The sequence below is a fragment of the Leptosomus discolor genome, chromosome 7, assembly GCF_034619465.1.
Source record: "Leptosomus discolor isolate bLepDis1 chromosome 7, bLepDis1.hap2, whole genome shotgun sequence".
Taxonomy (NCBI): domain Eukaryota; kingdom Metazoa; phylum Chordata; class Aves; order Leptosomiformes; family Leptosomidae; genus Leptosomus; species Leptosomus discolor.
Genome location: NC_141397.1, coordinates 42484418 through 42503133, shown reverse-complemented (window position 1 = coordinate 42503133; position 18716 = coordinate 42484418). Strand labels below are relative to the sequence as shown.

The window sequence follows — 18716 nt, the reverse complement described above, 5'->3', positions numbered from 1 at the left end:
CCTCCCAGTCCAGTACAAGGACCGGCCTCTCTGTGGCTCGAGCTGGCAGGAACCCATCTGTCTGAGGGGAGACACTGGGTGTCACTGGAGTCACTCCCCATGATCTGGTACCTGCTGGGCTCCAAGTCCCACCCGGACTCTCTGGGGCGGGTAGGACCGGCGGCCCATTTGCTCGTCAGTCCTTTGGCAAGCACGTCGAGTCCCGAGGCTTTGCTCTCTACCCATGTATGTTAATGAAACCTTAGCTCTTGACCTTTCCTCTGCTGTTACTATACGTCTTGCACAGGTGCTTACGTTGCTGTGCAGGGGTGCCAAGAGGCCTTGGGGACTTGTGCTCTGCTGCTGTGGTCTTCTGCTGGCTACTGGGAATAAAACTAGGAGGGGGTTGGGGAGAAATTTTACTGCGCACCAAGTCAGGTTTTAACTTTTCTTTTTTTTTTTTTTCCTTTCCCCTTGAAGAGAGAGAGGGGACTTTGCCTCTCAAATTGCAGACAGCTTTTAAATGTCGATGGAGGCATCGGCTTGTCTCTTGTAGTGGAAAGAAGGAATGATTTTGTCGTGTTCTCTGTGTGGAACTGGGAAGGATTTCTTTCCAGTTTGGAAGCCGTTTCCCCTGTATCTTTTGCCCTGACCCCCTCTTTGGAAAAAAAAAAGCAAGGATTTTAGTCTTTGAACCTGAAGCCGCTTGACTGGGGTTGGAGGGAAGCGAATAACGGAACGCGGTTTGTTTCTAGTGCGTGCACACTTCATAGCCGGCGTTCAAAACGCTCGGTTGTACTTGGGGTGTGAGGAACTGGAGCTCTGGAAGGAGCAGGTGTGCGACGTGAGCCTGCAGACCCAGGGGTTGGTGGGAGTGTGAGGAGGTGCCCTGGAGCAGAGCTCCTCTGGGCAGGTTGGGGAGCCCGAGTGCTGCACGAGGCCTGTGGTTTCCGGTGGCCTCGCTGAGGCCGCAGCAGAGAGCGGGGAGCCGGCCACAACGGGGCAGTCGCTATTAACTGTGAAGTGAGCAGCAGAGGGCAGTTTTGGCCCGGGGGGCTGTGTTAGTCTTTGGTGGCCCCTGGAGAGGTGTCTTTCCGTGAACTCTGGAGTCTTTCTTCCCTATACGGGCTTCTGTTGTCTCAGCGCTCTGTTTGCCCGTTCTCCCGTTTCCTTGCCTTGGTTTCTCTTGGTTTCTCTGCATACGCCCAGGACGTGCCAGTCTAGGTGGCAAAGATGTCCTCGACCGTCTTCCTGCCTGAGGCTCCCTACAACACTGTAACTAAAAAGCTGGTCGACATCTCGGTGAAGGGATGTCCCAAACCACCTGGGTGGCAGAGGTAGAAGTACGTTCCCTTCACCTGCAGCCCCCTCACTGGGCTGCAAGTCGGAGAGGGCGCCTCTTCCCTCCCTGGCCTGCGGAGCCGCTGCACGAGCTGGCAGAGCCTCGCCTGGCAGCATGTGCGTGAAGAGAAAGAACCTTTTTCACTGGGGTATGGGGAGGGGAATGGAAAGGAGCGGGTCGAGAGGCAGTGGTCGCGGAAGGGATCAGTCGCCTTTTTAGCACAGACTCTAGTTGAGAGGAGAGAGAGAGACTGTAGGCAGCACTGACAAGAGTGGAGGGTCTGCAGGCGAGATGTGGGTTCCCTCTTCAGCTCTTGAATAGTCGCAAGCTTCCAATGGAATTGGCTACGTGCTGCAGGCCCGTGTCCGAGGTGCCGCTGCGGTGAGGTTCTCGGTGTCCATGGTGCCATTGTGATGAGGCTCGCTACATTCCAGGCACGAGGAGGGAGCCTGTCAGAGCAAGCGTGGAAGCCACGGAGGGCAGTTTGTCATCCTCAGTTCTTCTTTCAAACGCTTAACGCTTGACTGGGATACGAGAGCTGCAGGCTGGGAGAGGTACCCGGGTGAGCTCTGTGAGAAAGGGAACATGAGTGGAACCAAAGAGCGCAAGTCTTCTCACGAGCAGCAGCGACTGGATGGCAGAGGGAAGCGCAAAGTCTCTGTCGTGGACGAAAAATCAAAGGGCTTTTCTTCAAATTTTGGGGAGGGGGAAGAGAAGGATGAATTTGAACAACCCACAATGTCCTTTGAGTGGTACCTCAACTATGACCAGCCCCAGAAAAAGAAAAGGAAAGTGCTCAAGCCCTCTGTGTCAGCTGGGGAGAAAGACCAAGGGCACAGCAAACCGGACGGCTGCAGAGCCAGTGCCACCAGCTCAAGCCCAAGCCAGAAAAGTCCAAGCCGCAAGCGAACCAATGAGACAGAGGCAGAGAAGGAACTACCAGAGTCTCGTGAACCAAAGCGGGTAAGGTTTTGAAGGATCCGAAAAGGAAGAAAGGAGGTGGCATCAGCTGTTCTCGGGCCTCTGGCACCTGGGGCTTGTTAGTTTTCCCCTTGGAAGTGCTGGGCTTGGTTCTGCACCAGGGTGTGCTTGGGGTGTCTCATTGGTACTAGGTCTGTGACTCTTGGTTCCTGCCGGGAGCCACCGTGTGTTTCGTATGCTCTATGCCGCAGGCATTGCTTTGTGCTGTTGGAGCGGAGCTCTGCTGGAAAAGTGGGTGAAGAGAGAGAGGGGAGTAAAGAAATGCAATAGGCAAACCCCTCTTTATTAAAAAATGGGGGGGGGGGTGTGGGGGGGTGGTGTGTATTTAAAAGAGAACACCTTCAGCTCAGTCCTCGTAGGAGAGCATATTGGGCGTGATCTACTTTTAAGCATGCAGAATACCTTGAGATGTGGGTCAGCTTCGAATCCAACCTAATGTGCAGTGCAGCTCCACCCGCCAGCGAGGTTCCCCTGTCCCTCCTCCCAAGTATCGATGCGTCTCTAAAATGGACCTTTCAAAAATCTCTGTCAGCACTACAATTTTCTTAACGAAATCCGTTGGCCTCCAGAAGTGGGGGACAAGTGGGAGATCTGGTGTTAACAGTGCAGCTGATTCTAGAAGACAGAACGGTAGGGGTCGGACAGACCTTCTTGGGTGAAAGCTTGAAAAATGAGCATTATTTCTGTACAAATTCATAGCCACATGAGTGCCAGGGTTTTGTATATAAACAGGGACTGATGTGCAAAACCTTTAGTGCCTCATCTTTTTACTCAAGTCTGGAACACTTTGCTCTTCAAAACAGTGTTTTTCCACTCTCGGCAGCATTTTAAAACCCTGCTTTGCCATTCGTTCTAGCAAGTGCCTCCTATCAAAGTTTTAGGTTTCCCTCAGCTCGTGAGATTCCCCTCTCCTCTGCCACTGTGGATGGCTCTTAGTGGAGGGAGCGGAGCGATTCCGATCCCAAATTTTGGCTTCTTTGTATTCACAGCCTGGACAGAGCCACAGTAACGTGGCAGAAGGGCAGCCTCCCCGTGAGGCTACGTTGTGGCGCAAGCTGAGGAGCGTTGAGGGGCTTATTCGACATAGCAAACAAAATGCAGTTCAGTGCTGTTTGTATGCTGGCAGGATGCAACGTTCTGCTGTATTGTTGGCTTACGTGCACGGACATCCTCTCCTTCCAGATACTTTTAGATGTGCCACCACCGTTACCAGACAACCCGCTGGCCCTGCTCCCGGCCCGTTACCGCCCTGTTCCTTGCATCAAGTCCACTGCCCGCTCCCAGGCAAAAGGGAAAGGTATGCTGGGCAGGAAAATAGGTTTGAGCGGGGCTGCAGCCATTGTTTGTGGGAGAGAGTGGGAGCAGATGCCGGCTGGGTTCAAGCCCTTCTGTTGGGGTCTGGTGTCCTGCGTCTGATGCCCAGAGCCTAGGTTTCAGAGGAAGGGGGCTGCTCTCCCACATGCTCTAGCAGAAATGAGGAAGATCCTTTGCTGACCCTTCCTGAGGCTTGGGCTTTGGACGTGCCCTTTCTGAACTAGGTGGCAGGTCTTTTAGAGAAGACTTCGCCCTTTAGGTCGCTTCTGGGTGACTCCAATTGGTGTCTGCTGTGCCATTCAGCAGGGTGGGCTCTTCTTTTCTCCGCTCTCTTCTTACTCCAAGTCTTTCACTTTACAGCAGTGTCGTCACCAGCTGAAGAGAGTGAAGAAGGTTTTAAAGGCTGCCGGGTGTATTCAAGGATGCCCGTGTATTCGGGTTCCAAGGCTACCTCCTTGCCCGAGATGCTGTCTCTGTATCAGCAATGCGTCAGAGTGCTCAGTAACAACATGGACTGCAAGTACCTTTCCTCATCTGTCTTAAAGTCCTGAGCCGTGCCTGGCGTCTTGGTAGCTTGTTTGTATACCTCTCCGCAGCATCTGGCTTGGAGCATGTGAAGAGTTGCCCCTTGTTGCAAGGCAAGCTAGCTAGTAGGGGACAGATCCCACTGAAAGCTCAGGTGCTGCGGGACTCAGCACCCAGCATGCTTTCAGGGAGTGCTAAAGCGCTGGAAATAGTGTGAGACAGAGTCTTGCGCACGCACCTCTTGACTTGGAGGTACTGGTGCCCGACGGCTCCCTAGAGCTACGGCACCTACGGTTCCTTCCTCCTTGCCCTCCTATTGCGTGGCGTCACGCAGCACTGCAGGTTTTTCCACCGCGTTTCAAGGCGTCAAGCCCTTTCCTCGGCAAGCAAGAAGCAGGATCGATACTGTGTGCATCTTGCTTTGCTCTAGCAATCCACGAAGCGAGTGGCGTCCCTTTCTCAGCTCTGAGGCCAGTATTGGAGAGATGCACCCCAGAGCAGCTGTGTCGCATGGAGGAATGTAATCATGTGGGTGCCTTGGCCTGGGGAAGGGAGGGTGAGGTGTGGAAGTGATGTTCTGTCCTCACTTGCAACAGCAGAATGGTAAAGACCAACGCTCTTTATAGCAAGGGGTGGCTTTTGCTAGTCTCGAGTTCCTGCATTTGCCATCGGCCGATCTCTTGCTGCAAGTTGGCCCCTAAGCCGTCTTGCCCTCTGTGCTATTCCAGTGGCACTGGCACTAGCTGGTGCCGAGGGAGAGAGGGGAGTGAAGGTGTCAGGAGGGATCCCAGCTTACGTGTGCCTTTGCTTCAGTTCCTCACTGAGGATACGGACCAACTGTGGCGCAATCACTGTCTCCGAGACTTCAAGAATGAGAAGCCAGAAGAGGCTGAGTCCTGGCGGGAGGCGTACTTTCGGCTTCGCGATGCACGCGAGCAGCGGCTGCTCGTGTTAGTAGGGAAGATCAGCTCGGCTTATGCCAACAAACCCAGAGGTAAAGTAGGGCTGAATGACCAGAGCGGGGTCTGGGAATGCTGCCTAGGGGATATCTTTGGGGCGGGGGGGGGGGGGGGGGTGGAAGGTCTTTTGAATGCCTGGTTGAAATCTAGTCTAATTTAGGAGATGCCTAGCTCTCTGTTCTTTCTGTGGCGGCCTTTGCTTAGTGGCTTAGCAGGCTCTTGATTTCATCCATAGCGGTGTCGATGCGGACTAGACAGGGCAGAAAACCGGGGGGAGGGGGGGGGCGGGGGGAGCATTCCTCCTCTTTCGGTGAACCTAATGAGAGCTACCGACCCGATCAGTCTGGTTTCTCACGGCCCATGTTGTGACTGCAAGAGGTTCGGAGCTTAGGGACGAGGCTATCACCAGAGCTTGGGAATGGGTGGACTGGGGAGAGGTGGCTGGAGCTTGCTGTAATAAGGCAAGCACTGAGGAGCCTCCTTTATATATAGTAGGCTGGGTCCAAGCAACGTTTCCCTCTGGCCTCCTACAGGCAGAGTGACCAAGGTGGCACTTATGGACTGTGCAGCGAAGCCCGCTTGGAACGTACACAGGAGACGAGAGCGGTTGGGAACTGGAGGACCTCTTCTTCCAAAGACCAAGTGAGCGTCTCTCTTTTCCTGGGAGCCCCTGCCAGCTTCCCGCTGAAGCTCTGCATCTGGCAGGAAAGGATACCGTGCGTCTGGGAGGTGTTTGTGCGGTGAAACTTGTAACTGTAATAGGCTCTTTCTTGCTGGGACGTATGGAGATCCTGGGCACCGCTGGCTCCGTGCGATATCAGCCGTGCTGCTGCAAACAAGTGTGGCTCGTGTCTGAAGAATCGCATCAGACCACAGGGATTCCCTTACTGCAGCGTCTGTCCCACCTCTGTTTCAGTACAAAACCAGTCCCGTACGTACCTAGCCAAAGCCGCGCTCCTGTGAGCGAGGAGCACTCGTGCGACGGGCCCAGCACCAGCAGCGCCCATTCTGTCTCTATCCCATCTTCAGCTAGAACCTGCTCCTCTAGTGGCGCCAGGAAACGACAAGGGAAGAGTAAGTACCAACTGCGGAACGTCCCTGTGGTCTCCTTGAGCTCCTCCTTTACAAACACATGAACCCGCTGCTTCTGCTGTGAGAGAAATGCAGGCTATGCAGGAGGGTTAACGTTGGTGGCCTCTCTTCTCTCCTCTCCCTAAGGAGAGCGTGAGAAAGACTGCCCAAACTTCTTGCAGAAGAAAAAGCATAGGGAAACAGCCGATTCGCCTGTCTGCTCGGCGCTGACTGTGTCAGCCTGTCCTAACGGTCCTAGTGAGGCAGAAACCCTGCCTTTTCCCTCCTGCTGTCCTTTGGTGCCTGTCCAGCCGTTTGGAACAAGGAAATTGTAGTGCAGCTCCCCTGGGAGGGAAGCAGGGAGAGTTTAAGCAGAGATCTGCGTTCCTGCAGTGCAGAAAGCAGAGTGGGCTCTCCTTGGTCTGTGACCTGAAAATACGACGAGCCACGATCAGAGAGCACACGCTTAGGCCCGCCTTGCGTCTCTTCTGCCAGGGCCGCGGCTTTGAATTGCTCTCTGCTCTCCTAGTCTGTGACTGCTGCTTTACCGCGTGGGGTTCTTGTTTGCTTTGTTTTGTTGGTTTGTTTTTTTTTCCCTTCTCTTTCTCTGTCGCAGACCTTTCACCCGTGACGGCAAAAACGAACAAAGATTTTCAGAAGAGCTTCTCTCGGAGATGAGTTTGCAGTGCAGATCTGGGACTTTCTCTCTCATGGGCGACTGGGAGTGAAGAGGGAGAAAGTACCCCACCCCCCTCAACAGCCCTTCTCGTTGAACTCTTTGGAGGCTGCCGCTGCTGGGAGAGGATTCGATCTGCACAAGACGACGGCACAGTGTTTTCTCTTTACTCTGGTCCCTTTCTCAGGTTCAAGCCCCCCTCTTTTCCCCCGCCCTTAACATCCTGTTTCGGGCGCTGTCATTGGAAGATGGAGCGACTATTTGCTATTTGACCTCTTAATAAATGATAGAATTGTTTTAATTGATATTAAACTGCTCCTCTATCCCGCCTGTATTATTTACGTCGCTCCCAGTAGTCTCCCTCCTCCCAGTCCAGTACAAGGACCGGCCTCTCTGTGGCTCGAGCTGGCAGGAACCCATCTGTCTGAGGGGAGACACTGGGTGTCACTGGAGTCACTCCCCATGATCTGGTACCTGCTGGGCTCCAAGTCCCACCCGGACTCTCTGGGGCGGGTAGGACCGGCGGCCCATTTGCTCGTCAGTCCTTTGGCAAGCACGTCGAGTCCCGAGGCTTTGCTCTCTACCCATGTATGTTAATGAAACCTTAGCTCTTGACCTTTCCTCTGCTGTTACTATACGTCTTGCACAGGTGCTTACGTTGCTGTGCAGGGGTGCCAAGAGGCCTTGGGGACTTGTGCTCTGCTGCTGTGGTCTTCTGCTGGCTACTGGGAATAAAACTAGGAGGGGGTTGGGGAGAAATTTTACTGCGCACCAAGTCAGGTTTTAACTTTTCTTTTTTTTTTTTTTCCTTTCCCCTTGAAGAGAGAGAGGGGACTTTGCCTCTCAAATTGCAGACAGCTTTTAAATGTCGATGGAGGCATCGGCTTGTCTCTTGTAGTGGAAAGAAGGAATGATTTTGTCGTGTTCTCTGTGTGGAACTGGGAAGGATTTCTTTCCAGTTTGGAAGCCGTTTCCCCTGTATCTTTTGCCCTGACCCCCTCTTTGGAAAAAAAAAAGCAAGGATTTTAGTCTTTGAACCTGAAGCCGCTTGACTGGGGTTGGAGGGAAGCGAATAACGGAACGCGGTTTGTTTCTAGTGCGTGCACACTTCATAGCCGGCGTTCAAAACGCTCGGTTGTACTTGGGGTGTGAGGAACTGGAGCTCTGGAAGGAGCAGGTGTGCGACGTGAGCCTGCAGACCCAGGGGTTGGTGGGAGTGTGAGGAGGTGCCCTGGAGCAGAGCTCCTCTGGGCAGGTTGGGGAGCCCGAGTGCTGCACGAGGCCTGTGGTTTCCGGTGGCCTCGCTGAGGCCGCAGCAGAGAGCGGGGAGCCGGCCACAACGGGGCAGTCGCTATTAACTGTGAAGTGAGCAGCAGAGGGCAGTTTTGGCCCGGGGGGCTGTGTTAGTCTTTGGTGGCCCCTGGAGAGGTGTCTTTCCGTGAACTCTGGAGTCTTTCTTCCCTATACGGGCTTCTGTTGTCTCAGCGCTCTGTTTGCCCGTTCTCCCGTTTCCTTGCCTTGGTTTCTCTTGGTTTCTCTGCATACGCCCAGGACGTGCCAGTCTAGGTGGCAAAGATGTCCTCGACCGTCTTCCTGCCTGAGGCTCCCTACAACACTGTAACTAAAAAGCTGGTCGACATCTCGGTGAAGGGATGTCCCAAACCACCTGGGTGGCAGAGGTAGAAGTACGTTCCCTTCACCTGCAGCCCCCTCACTGGGCTGCAAGTCGGAGAGGGCGCCTCTTCCCTCCCTGGCCTGCGGAGCCGCTGCACGAGCTGGCAGAGCCTCGCCTGGCAGCATGTGCGTGAAGAGAAAGAACCTTTTTCACTGGGGTATGGGGAGGGGAATGGAAAGGAGCGGGTCGAGAGGCAGTGGTCGCGGAAGGGATCAGTCGCCTTTTTAGCACAGACTCTAGTTGAGAGGAGAGAGAGAGACTGTAGGCAGCACTGACAAGAGTGGAGGGTCTGCAGGCGAGATGTGGGTTCCCTCTTCAGCTCTTGAATAGTCGCAAGCTTCCAATGGAATTGGCTACGTGCTGCAGGCCCGTGTCCGAGGTGCCGCTGCGGTGAGGTTCTCGGTGTCCATGGTGCCATTGTGATGAGGCTCGCTACATTCCAGGCACGAGGAGGGAGCCTGTCAGAGCAAGCGTGGAAGCCACGGAGGGCAGTTTGTCATCCTCAGTTCTTCTTTCAAACGCTTAACGCTTGACTGGGATACGAGAGCTGCAGGCTGGGAGAGGTACCCGGGTGAGCTCTGTGAGAAAGGGAACATGAGTGGAACCAAAGAGCGCAAGTCTTCTCACGAGCAGCAGCGACTGGATGGCAGAGGGAAGCGCAAAGTCTCTGTCGTGGACGAAAAATCAAAGGGCTTTTCTTCAAATTTTGGGGAGGGGGAAGAGAAGGATGAATTTGAACAACCCACAATGTCCTTTGAGTGGTACCTCAACTATGACCAGCCCCAGAAAAAGAAAAGGAAAGTGCTCAAGCCCTCTGTGTCAGCTGGGGAGAAAGACCAAGGGCACAGCAAACCGGACGGCTGCAGAGCCAGTGCCACCAGCTCAAGCCCAAGCCAGAAAAGTCCAAGCCGCAAGCGAACCAATGAGACAGAGGCAGAGAAGGAACTACCAGAGTCTCGTGAACCAAAGCGGGTAAGGTTTTGAAGGATCCGAAAAGGAAGAAAGGAGGTGGCATCAGCTGTTCTCGGGCCTCTGGCACCTGGGGCTTGTTAGTTTTCCCCTTGGAAGTGCTGGGCTTGGTTCTGCACCAGGGTGTGCTTGGGGTGTCTCATTGGTACTAGGTCTGTGACTCTTGGTTCCTGCCGGGAGCCACCGTGTGTTTCGTATGCTCTATGCCGCAGGCATTGCTTTGTGCTGTTGGAGCGGAGCTCTGCTGGAAAAGTGGGTGAAGAGAGAGAGGGGAGTAAAGAAATGCAATAGGCAAACCCCTCTTTATTAAAAAATGGGGGGGGGGGTGTGGGGGGGTGGTGTGTATTTAAAAGAGAACACCTTCAGCTCAGTCCTCGTAGGAGAGCATATTGGGCGTGATCTACTTTTAAGCATGCAGAATACCTTGAGATGTGGGTCAGCTTCGAATCCAGCCTAATGTGCAGTGCAGCTCCACCCGCCAGCGAGGTTCCCCTGTCCCTCCTCCCAAGTATCGATGCGTCTCTAAAATGGACCTTTCAAAAATCTCTGTCAGCACTACAATTTTCTTAACGAAATCCGTTGGCCTCCAGAAGTGGGGGACAAGTGGGAGATCTGGTGTTAACAGTGCAGCTGATTCTAGAAGACAGAACGGTAGGGGTCGGACAGACCTTCTTGGGTGAAAGCTTGAAAAATGAGCATTATTTCTGTACAAATTCATAGCCACATGAGTGCCAGGGTTTTGTATATAAACAGGGACTGATGTGCAAAACCTTTAGTGCCTCATCTTTTTACTCAAGTCTGGAACACTTTGCTCTTCAAAACAGTGTTTTTCCACTCTCGGCAGCATTTTAAAACCCTGCTTTGCCATTCGTTCTAGCAAGTGCCTCCTATCAAAGTTTTAGGTTTCCCTCAGCTCGTGAGATTCCCCTCTCCTCTGCCACTGTGGATGGCTCTTAGTGGAGGGAGCGGAGCGATTCCGATCCCAAATTTTGGCTTCTTTGTATTCACAGCCTGGACAGAGCCACAGTAACGTGGCAGAAGGGCAGCCTCCCCGTGAGGCTACGTTGTGGCGCAAGCTGAGGAGCGTTGAGGGGCTTATTCGACATAGCAAACAAAATGCAGTTCAGTGCTGTTTGTATGCTGGCAGGATGCAACGTTCTGCTGTATTGTTGGCTTACGTGCACGGACATCCTCTCCTTCCAGATACTTTTAGATGTGCCACCACCGTTACCAGACAACCCGCTGGCCCTGCTCCCGGCCCGTTACCGCCCTGTTCCTTGCATCAAGTCCACTGCCCGCTCCCAGGCAAAAGGGAAAGGTATGCTGGGCAGGAAAATAGGTTTGAGCGGGGCTGCAGCCATTGTTTGTGGGAGAGAGTGGGAGCAGATGCCGGCTGGGTTCAAGCCCTTCTGTTGGGGTCTGGTGTCCTGCGTCTGATGCCCAGAGCCTAGGTTTCAGAGGAAGGGGGCTGCTCTCCCACATGCTCTAGCAGAAATGAGGAAGATCCTTTGCTGACCCTTCCTGAGGCTTGGGCTTTGGACGTGCCCTTTCTGAACTAGGTGGCAGGTCTTTTAGAGAAGACTTCGCCCTTTAGGTCGCTTCTGGGTGACTCCAATTGGTGTCTGCTGTGCCATTCAGCAGGGTGGGCTCTTCTTTTCTCCGCTCTCTTCTTACTCCAAGTCTTTCACTTTACAGCAGTGTCGTCACCAGCTGAAGAGAGTGAAGAAGGTTTTAAAGGCTGCCGGGTGTATTCAAGGATGCCCGTGTATTCGGGTTCCAAGGCTACCTCCTTGCCCGAGATGCTGTCTCTGTATCAGCAATGCGTCAGAGTGCTCAGTAACAACATGGACTGCAAGTACCTTTCCTCATCTGTCTTAAAGTCCTGAGCCGTGCCTGGCGTCTTGGTAGCTTGTTTGTATACCTCTCCGCAGCATCTGGCTTGGAGCATGTGAAGAGTTGCCCCTTGTTGCAAGGCAAGCTAGCTAGTAGGGGACAGATCCCACTGAAAGCTCAGGTGCTGCGGGACTCAGCACCCAGCATGCTTTCAGGGAGTGCTAAAGCGCTGGAAATAGTGTGAGACAGAGTCTTGCGCACGCACCTCTTGACTTGGAGGTACTGGTGCCCGACGGCTCCCTAGAGCTACGGCACCTACGGTTCCTTCCTCCTTGCCCTCCTATTGCGTGGCGTCACGCAGCACTGCAGGTTTTTCCACCGCGTTTCAAGGCGTCAAGCCCTTTCCTCGGCAAGCAAGAAGCAGGATCGATACTGTGTGCATCTTGCTTTGCTCTAGCAATCCACGAAGCGAGTGGCGTCCCTTTCTCAGCTCTGAGGCCAGTATTGGAGAGATGCACCCCAGAGCAGCTGTGTCGCATGGAGGAATGTAATCATGTGGGTGCCTTGGCCTGGGGAAGGGAGGGTGAGGTGTGGAAGTGATGTTCTGTCCTCACTTGCAACAGCAGAATGGTAAAGACCAACGCTCTTTATAGCAAGGGGTGGCTTTTGCTAGTCTCGAGTTCCTGCATTTGCCATCGGCCGATCTCTTGCTGCAAGTTGGCCCCTAAGCCGTCTTGCCCTCTGTGCTATTCCAGTGGCACTGGCACTAGCTGGTGCCGAGGGAGAGAGGGGAGTGAAGGTGTCAGGAGGGATCCCAGCTTACGTGTGCCTTTGCTTCAGTTCCTCACTGAGGATACGGACCAACTGTGGCGCAATCACTGTCTCCGAGACTTCAAGAATGAGAAGCCAGAAGAGGCTGAGTCCTGGCGGGAGGCGTACTTTCGGCTTCGCGATGCACGCGAGCAGCGGCTGCTCGTGTTAGTAGGGAAGATCAGCTCGGCTTATGCCAACAAACCCAGAGGTAAAGTAGGGCTGAATGACCAGAGCGGGGTCTGGGAATGCTGCCTAGGGGATATCTTTGGGGCGAGGGGGGTGGAAGGTCTTTTGAATGCCTGGTTGAAATCTAGTCCAATTTAGGAGATGCCTAGCTCTCTGTTCTTTCTGTGGCGGCCTTTGCTTAGTGGCTTAGCAGGCTCTTGATTTCATCCATAGCGGTGTCGATGCGGACTAGACAGGGCAGAAAACCGGGGGGAGGGAGGCGGCGGGGGGGGGGGGGGCATTCCTCCTCTTTTGGTGAACCTAATGAGAGCTACCGACCCGATCAGTCTGGTTTCTCACGGCCCATGTTGTGACTGCAAGAGGTTCGGAGCTTAGGGACGAGGCTATCACCAGAGCCTGGGAATGGGTGGACTGGGGAGAGGTGGCTGGAGCTTGCTGTAATAAGGCAAGCACTGAGGAGCCTCCTTTATATATAGTAGGTTGGGTCCAAGCAACGTTTCCCTCTGGCCAACTACAGGCAGAGTGACCAAGGTGGCACTTATGGACTGTGCAGCGAAGCCCGCTTGGAACGTACACAGGAGACGAGAGCGGTTGGGAACTGGAGGACCTCCTCTTCCAAAGACCAAGTGAGCGTCTCTCTTTTCCTGGGAGCCCCTGCCAGCTTCCCGCTGAAGCTCTGCATCTGGCAGGAAAGGATACCGTGCGTCTGGGAGGTGTTTGTGCGGTGAAACTTGTAACTGTAATAGGCTCTTTCTTGCTGGGACGTATGGAGATCCTGGGCACCGCTGGCTCCGTGCGATATCAGCCGTGCTGCTGCGAACAGGTGTGGCTCGTGTCTGAAGAATCGCACCAGACCACAGGGATTCCCTTACTGCAGCGTCTGTCCCACCTCTGTTTCAGTACAAAACCAGTCCCGTACGTACCTAGCCAAAGCCGCGCTCCTGTGAGCGAGGAGCACTCGTGCGACGGGCCCAGCACCAGCAGCGCCCATTCTGTCTCTATCCCATCTTCAGCTAGAACCCGCTCCTCTAGTGGCGCCAGGAAACGACAAGGGAAGAGTAAGTACCAACTGCGGAACGTCCCTGTGGTCTCCTCGAGCTCCTCCTTTACAAACACATGAACCCGCTGCTTCTGCTGTGAGAGAAATGCAGGCTATGCAGGAGGGTTAACGTTGGTGGCCTCTCTTCTCTCCTCTCCCTAAGGAGAGCGTGAGAAAGACTGCCCAAACTTCTTGCAGAAGAAAAAGCATAGGGAAACAGCCGATTCGCCTGTCTGCTCGGCGCTGACTGTGTCAGCCTGTCCTAACGGTCCTAGTGAGGCAGAAACCCTGCCTTTTCCCTCCTGCTGTCCTTTGGTGCCTGTCCAGCCGTTTGGAACAAGGAAATTGTAGTGCAGCTCCCCTGGGAGGGAAGCAGGGAGAGTTTAAGCAGAGATCTGCGTTCCTGCAGTGCAGAAAGCAGAGTGGGCTCTCCTTGGTCTGTGACCTGAAAATACGACGAGCCACGATCAGAGAGCACACGCTTAGGCCCGCCTTGCGTCTCTTCTGCCAGGGCCGCGGCTTTGAATTGCTCTCTGCTCTCCTAGTCTGTGACTGCTGCTTTACCGCGTGGGGTTCTTGTTTGCTTTGTTTTGTTGGTTTGTTTTTTTTTCCCTTCTCTTTCTCTGTCGCAGACCTTTCACCCGTGACGGCAAAAACGAACAAAGATTTTCAGAAGAGCTTCTCTCGGAGATGAGTTTGCAGTGCAGATCTGGGACTTTCTCTCTCATGGGCGACTGGGAGTGAAGAGGGAGAAAGTACCCCACCCCCCTCAACAGCCCTTCTCGTTGAACTCTTTGGAGGCTGCCGCTGCTGGGAGAGGATTCGATCTGCACAAGACGACGGCACAGTGTTTTCTCTTTACTCTGGTCCCTTTCTCAGGTTCAAGCCCCCCTCTTTTCCCCCGCCCTTAACATCCTGTTTCGGGCGCTGTCATTGGAAGATGGAGCGACTATTTGCTATTTGACCTCTTAATAAATGATAGAATTGTTTTAATTGATATTAAACTGCTCCTCTATCCCGCCTGTATTATTTACGTCGCTCCCAGTAGTCTCCCTCCTCCCAGTCCAGTACAAGGACCGGCCTCTCTGTGGCTCGAGCTGGCAGGAACCCATCTGTCTGAGGGGAGACACTGGGTGTCACTGGAGTCACTCCCCATGATCTGGTACCTGCTGGGCTCCAAGTCCCACCCGGACTCTCTGGGGCGGGTAGGACCGGCGGCCCATTTGCTCGTCAGTCCTTTGGCAAGCACGTCGAGTCCCGAGGCTTTGCTCTCTACCCATGTATGTTAATGAAACCTTAGCTCTTGACCTTTCCTCTGCTGTTACTATACGTCTTGCACAGGTGCTTACGTTGCTGTGCAGGGGTGCCAAGAGGCCTTGGGGACTTGTGCTCTGCTGCTGTGGTCTTCTGCTGGCTACTGGGAATAAAACTAGGAGGGGGTTGGGGAGAAATTTTACTGCGCACCAAGTCAGGTTTTAACTTTTCTTTTTTTTTTTTTTCCTTTCCCCTTGAAGAGAGAGAGGGGACTTTGCCTCTCAAATTGCAGACAGCTTTTAAATGTCGATGGAGGCATCGGCTTGTCTCTTGTAGTGGAAAGAAGGAATGATTTTGTCGTGTTCTCTGTGTGGAACTGGGAAGGATTTCTTTCCAGTTTGGAAGCCGTTTCCCCTGTATGTTTTGCCCTGACCCCCTCTTTGGAAAAAAAAAAGCAAGGATTTTAGTCTTTGAACCTGAAGCCGCTTGACTGGGGTTGGAGGGAAGCGAATAACGGAACGCGGTTTGTTTCTAGTGCGTGCACACTTCATAGCCGGCGTTCAAAACGCTCGGTTGTACTTGGGGTGTGAGGAACTGGAGCTCTGGAAGGAGCAGGTGTGCGACGTGAGCCTGCAGACCCAGGGGTTGGTGGGAGTGTGAGGAGGTGCCCTGGAGCAGAGCTCCTCTGGGCAGGTTGGGGAGCCCGAGTGCTGCACGAGGCCTGTGGTTTCCGGTGGCCTCGCTGAGGCCGCAGCAGAGAGCGGGGAGCCGGCCACAACGGGGCAGTCGCTATTAACTGTGAAGTGAGCAGCAGAGGGCAGTTTTGGCCCGGGGGGCTGTGTTAGTCTTTGGTGGCCCCTGGAGAGGTGTCTTTCCGTGAACTCTGGAGTCTTTCTTCCCTATACGGGCTTCTGTTGTCTCAGCGCTCTGTTTGCCCGTTCTCCCGTTTCCTTGCCTTGGTTTCTCTTGGTTTCTCTGCATACGCCCAGGACGTGCCAGTCTAGGTGGCAAAGATGTCCTCGACCGTCTTCCTGCCTGAGGCTCCCTACAACACTGTAACTAAAAAGCTGGTCGACATCTCGGTGAAGGGATGTCCCAAACCACCTGGGTGGCAGAGGTAGAAGTACGTTCCCTTCACCTGCAGCCCCCTCACTGGGCTGCAAGTCGGAGAGGGCGCCTCTTCCCTCCCTGGCCTGCGGAGCCGCTGCACGAGCTGGCAGAGCCTCGCCTGGCAGCATGTGCGTGAAGAGAAAGAACCTTTTTCACTGGGGTATGGGGAGGGGAATGGAAAGGAGCGGGTCGAGAGGCAGTGGTCGCGGAAGGGATCAGTCGCCTTTTTAGCACAGACTCTAGTTGAGAGGAGAGAGAGAGACTGTAGGCAGCACTGACAAGAGTGGAGGGTCTGCAGGCGAGATGTGGGTTCCCTCTTCAGCTCTTGAATAGTCGCAAGCTTCCAATGGAATTGGCTACGTGCTGCAGGCCCGTGTCCGAGGTGCCGCTGCGGTGAGGTTCTCGGTGTCCATGGTGCCATTGTGATGAGGCTCGCTACATTCCAGGCACGAGGAGGGAGCCTGTCAGAGCAAGCGTGGAAGCCACGGAGGGCAGTTTGTCATCCTCAGTTCTTCTTTCAAACGCTTAACGCTTGACTGGGATACGAGAGCTGCAGGCTGGGAGAGGTACCCGGGTGAGCTCTGTGAGAAAGGGAACATGAGTGGAACCAAAGAGCGCAAGTCTTCTCACGAGCAGCAGCGACTGGATGGCAGAGGGAAGCGCAAAGTCTCTGTCGTGGACGAAAAATCAAAGGGCTTTTCTTCAAATTTTGGGGAGGGGGAAGAGAAGGATGAATTTGAACAACCCACAATGTCCTTTGAGTGGTACCTCAACTATGACCAGCCCCAGAAAAAGAAAAGGAAAGTGCTCAAGCCCTCTGTGTCAGCTGGGGAGAAAGACCAAGGGCACAGCAAACCGGACGGCTGCAGAGCCAGTGCCACCAGCTCAAGCCCAAGCCAGAAAAGTCCAAGCCGCAAGCGAACCAATGAGACAGAGGCAGAGAAGGAACTACCAGAGTCTCGTGAACCAAAGCGGGTAAGGTTTTGAAGGATCCGAAAAGGAAGAAAGGAGGTGGCATCAGCTGTTCTCGGGCCTCTGGCACCTGGGGCTTGTTAGTTTTCCCCTTGGAAGTGCTGGGCTTGGTTCTGCACCAGGGTGTGCTTGGGGTGTCTCATTGGTACTAGGTCTGTGACTCTTGGTTCCTGCCGGGAGCCACCGTGTGTTTCGTATGCTCTATGCCGCAGGCATTGCTTTGTGCTGTTGGAGCGGAGCTCTGCTGGAAAAGTGGGTGAAGAGAGAGAGGGGAGTAAAGAAATGCAATAGGCAAACCCCTCTTTATTAAAAAATGGGGGGGGGGGTGTGGGGGGGTGGTGTGTATTTAAAAGAGAACACCTTCAGCTCAGTCCTCGTAGGAGAGCATATTGGGCGTGATCTACTTTTAAGCATGCAGAATACCTTGAGATGTGGGTCAGCTTCGAATCCAACCTAATGTGCAGTGCAGCTCCACCCGCCAGCGAGGTTCCCCTGTCCCTCCTCCCAAGTATCGATGCGTCTCTAAAATGGACCTTTCAAAAATCTCTGTCAGCACTACAATTTTCTTAACGAAATCCGTTGGCCTCCAGAAGTGGGGGACAAGTGGGAGATCTGGTGTTAACAGTGCAGCTGATTCTAGAAGACAGAACGGTAGGGGTCGGACAGACCTTCTTGGGTGAAAGCTTGAAAAATGAGCATTATTTCTGTACAAATTCATAGCCACATGAGTGCCAGGGTTTTGTATATAAACAGGGACTGATGTGCAAAACCTTTAGTGCCTCATCTTTTTACTCAAGTCTGGAACACTTTGCTCTTCAAAACAGTGTTTTTCCACTCTCGGCAGCATTTTAAAACCCTGCTTTGCCATTCGTTCTAGCAAGTGCCTCCTATCAAAGTTTTAGGTTTCCCTCAGCTCGTGAGATTCCCCTCTCCTCTGCCACTGTGGATGGCTCTTAGTGGAGGGAGCGGAGCGATTCCGATCCCAAATTTTGGCTTCTTTGTATTCACAGCCTGGACAGAGCCACAGTAACGTGGCAGAAGGGCAGCCTCCCCGTGAGGCTACGTTGTGGCGCAAGCTGAGGAGCGTTGAGGGGCTTATTCGACATAGCAAACAAAATGCAGTTCAGTGCTGTTTGTATGCTGGCAGGATGCAACGTTCTGCTGTATTGTTGGCTTACGTGCACGGACATCCTCTCCTTCCAGATACTTTTAGATGTGCCACCACCGTTACCAGACAACCCGCTGGCCCTGCTCCCGGCCCGTTACCGCCCTGTTCCTTGCATCAAGTCCACTGCCCGCTCCCAGGCAAAAGGGAAAGGTATGCTGGGCAGGAAAATAGGTTTGAGCGGGGCTGCAGCCATTGTTTGTGGGAGAGAGTGGGAGCAGATGCCGGCTGGGTTCAAGCCCTTCTGTTGGGGTCTGGTGTCCTGCGTCTGATGCCCAGAGCCTAGGTTTCAGAGGAAGGGGGCTGCTCTCCCACATGCTCTAGCAGAAATGAGGAAGATCCTTTGCTGACCCTTCCTGAGGCTTGGGCTTTGGACGTGCCCTTTCTGAACTAGGTGGCAGGTCTTTTAGAGAAGACTTCGCCCTTTAGGTCGCTTCTGGGTGACTCCAATTGGTGTCTGCTGTGCCATTCAGCAGGGTGGGCTCTTCTTTTCTCCGCTCTCTTCTTACTCCAAGTCTTTCACTTTACAGCAGTGTCGTCACCAGCTGAAGAGAGTGAAGAAGGTTTTAAAGGCTGCCGGGTGTATTCAAGGATGCCCGTGTATTCGGGTTCCAAGGCTACCTCCTTGCCCGAGATGCTGTCTCTGTATCAGCAATGCGTCAGAGTGCTCAGTAACAACATGGACTGCAAGTACCTTTCCTCATCTGTCTTAAAGTCCTGAGCCGTGCCTGGCGTCTTGGTAGCTTGTTTGTATACCTCTCCGCAGCATCTGGCTTGGAGCATGTGAAGAGTTGCCCCTTGTTGCAAGGCAAGCTAGCTAGTAGGGGACAGATCCCACTGAAAGCTCAGGTGC

At 53.8% G+C, this 18716-nt stretch overlaps 1 protein-coding gene across 1 annotated transcript; it reads left to right on the top strand.

Moving 5' to 3' along the window:
• Window positions 1-1906: 1906 nt before the first annotated feature.
• On the top strand, window positions 1907-13443 carry LOC147415258 (elongin-A-like). The gene is made up of 9 exons (XM_086468570.1): window positions 1907-2284; window positions 3485-3599; window positions 3977-4132; window positions 4572-4669; window positions 4955-5135; window positions 5634-5742; window positions 6017-6174; window positions 12214-12345; window positions 13337-13443. The coding sequence occupies exons 1-9, from the start codon at window positions 1907-1909 to the stop codon at window positions 13441-13443; spliced, it is 1434 nt and encodes a 477-aa protein (XP_086324696.1).
• Window positions 13444-18716: the final 5273 nt, after the last annotated feature.

Coding starts and splice junctions, on each gene's coding strand:
- LOC147415258 (XM_086468570.1), top strand. CDS start 1,907: ATGAGTGGAACCAAAGAGCGCAAGTCTTCTCACGAGCAGCAGCGACTG. Junction 4,133..4,571: donor GCTCAGTAACAACATGGACT/GCAAGTACCTTT, acceptor GCTTTGCTCTAG/CAATCCACGAAGCGAGTGGC. Junction 5,136..5,633: donor TTATGCCAACAAACCCAGAG/GTAAAGTAGGGC, acceptor GGCCTCCTACAG/GCAGAGTGACCAAGGTGGCA.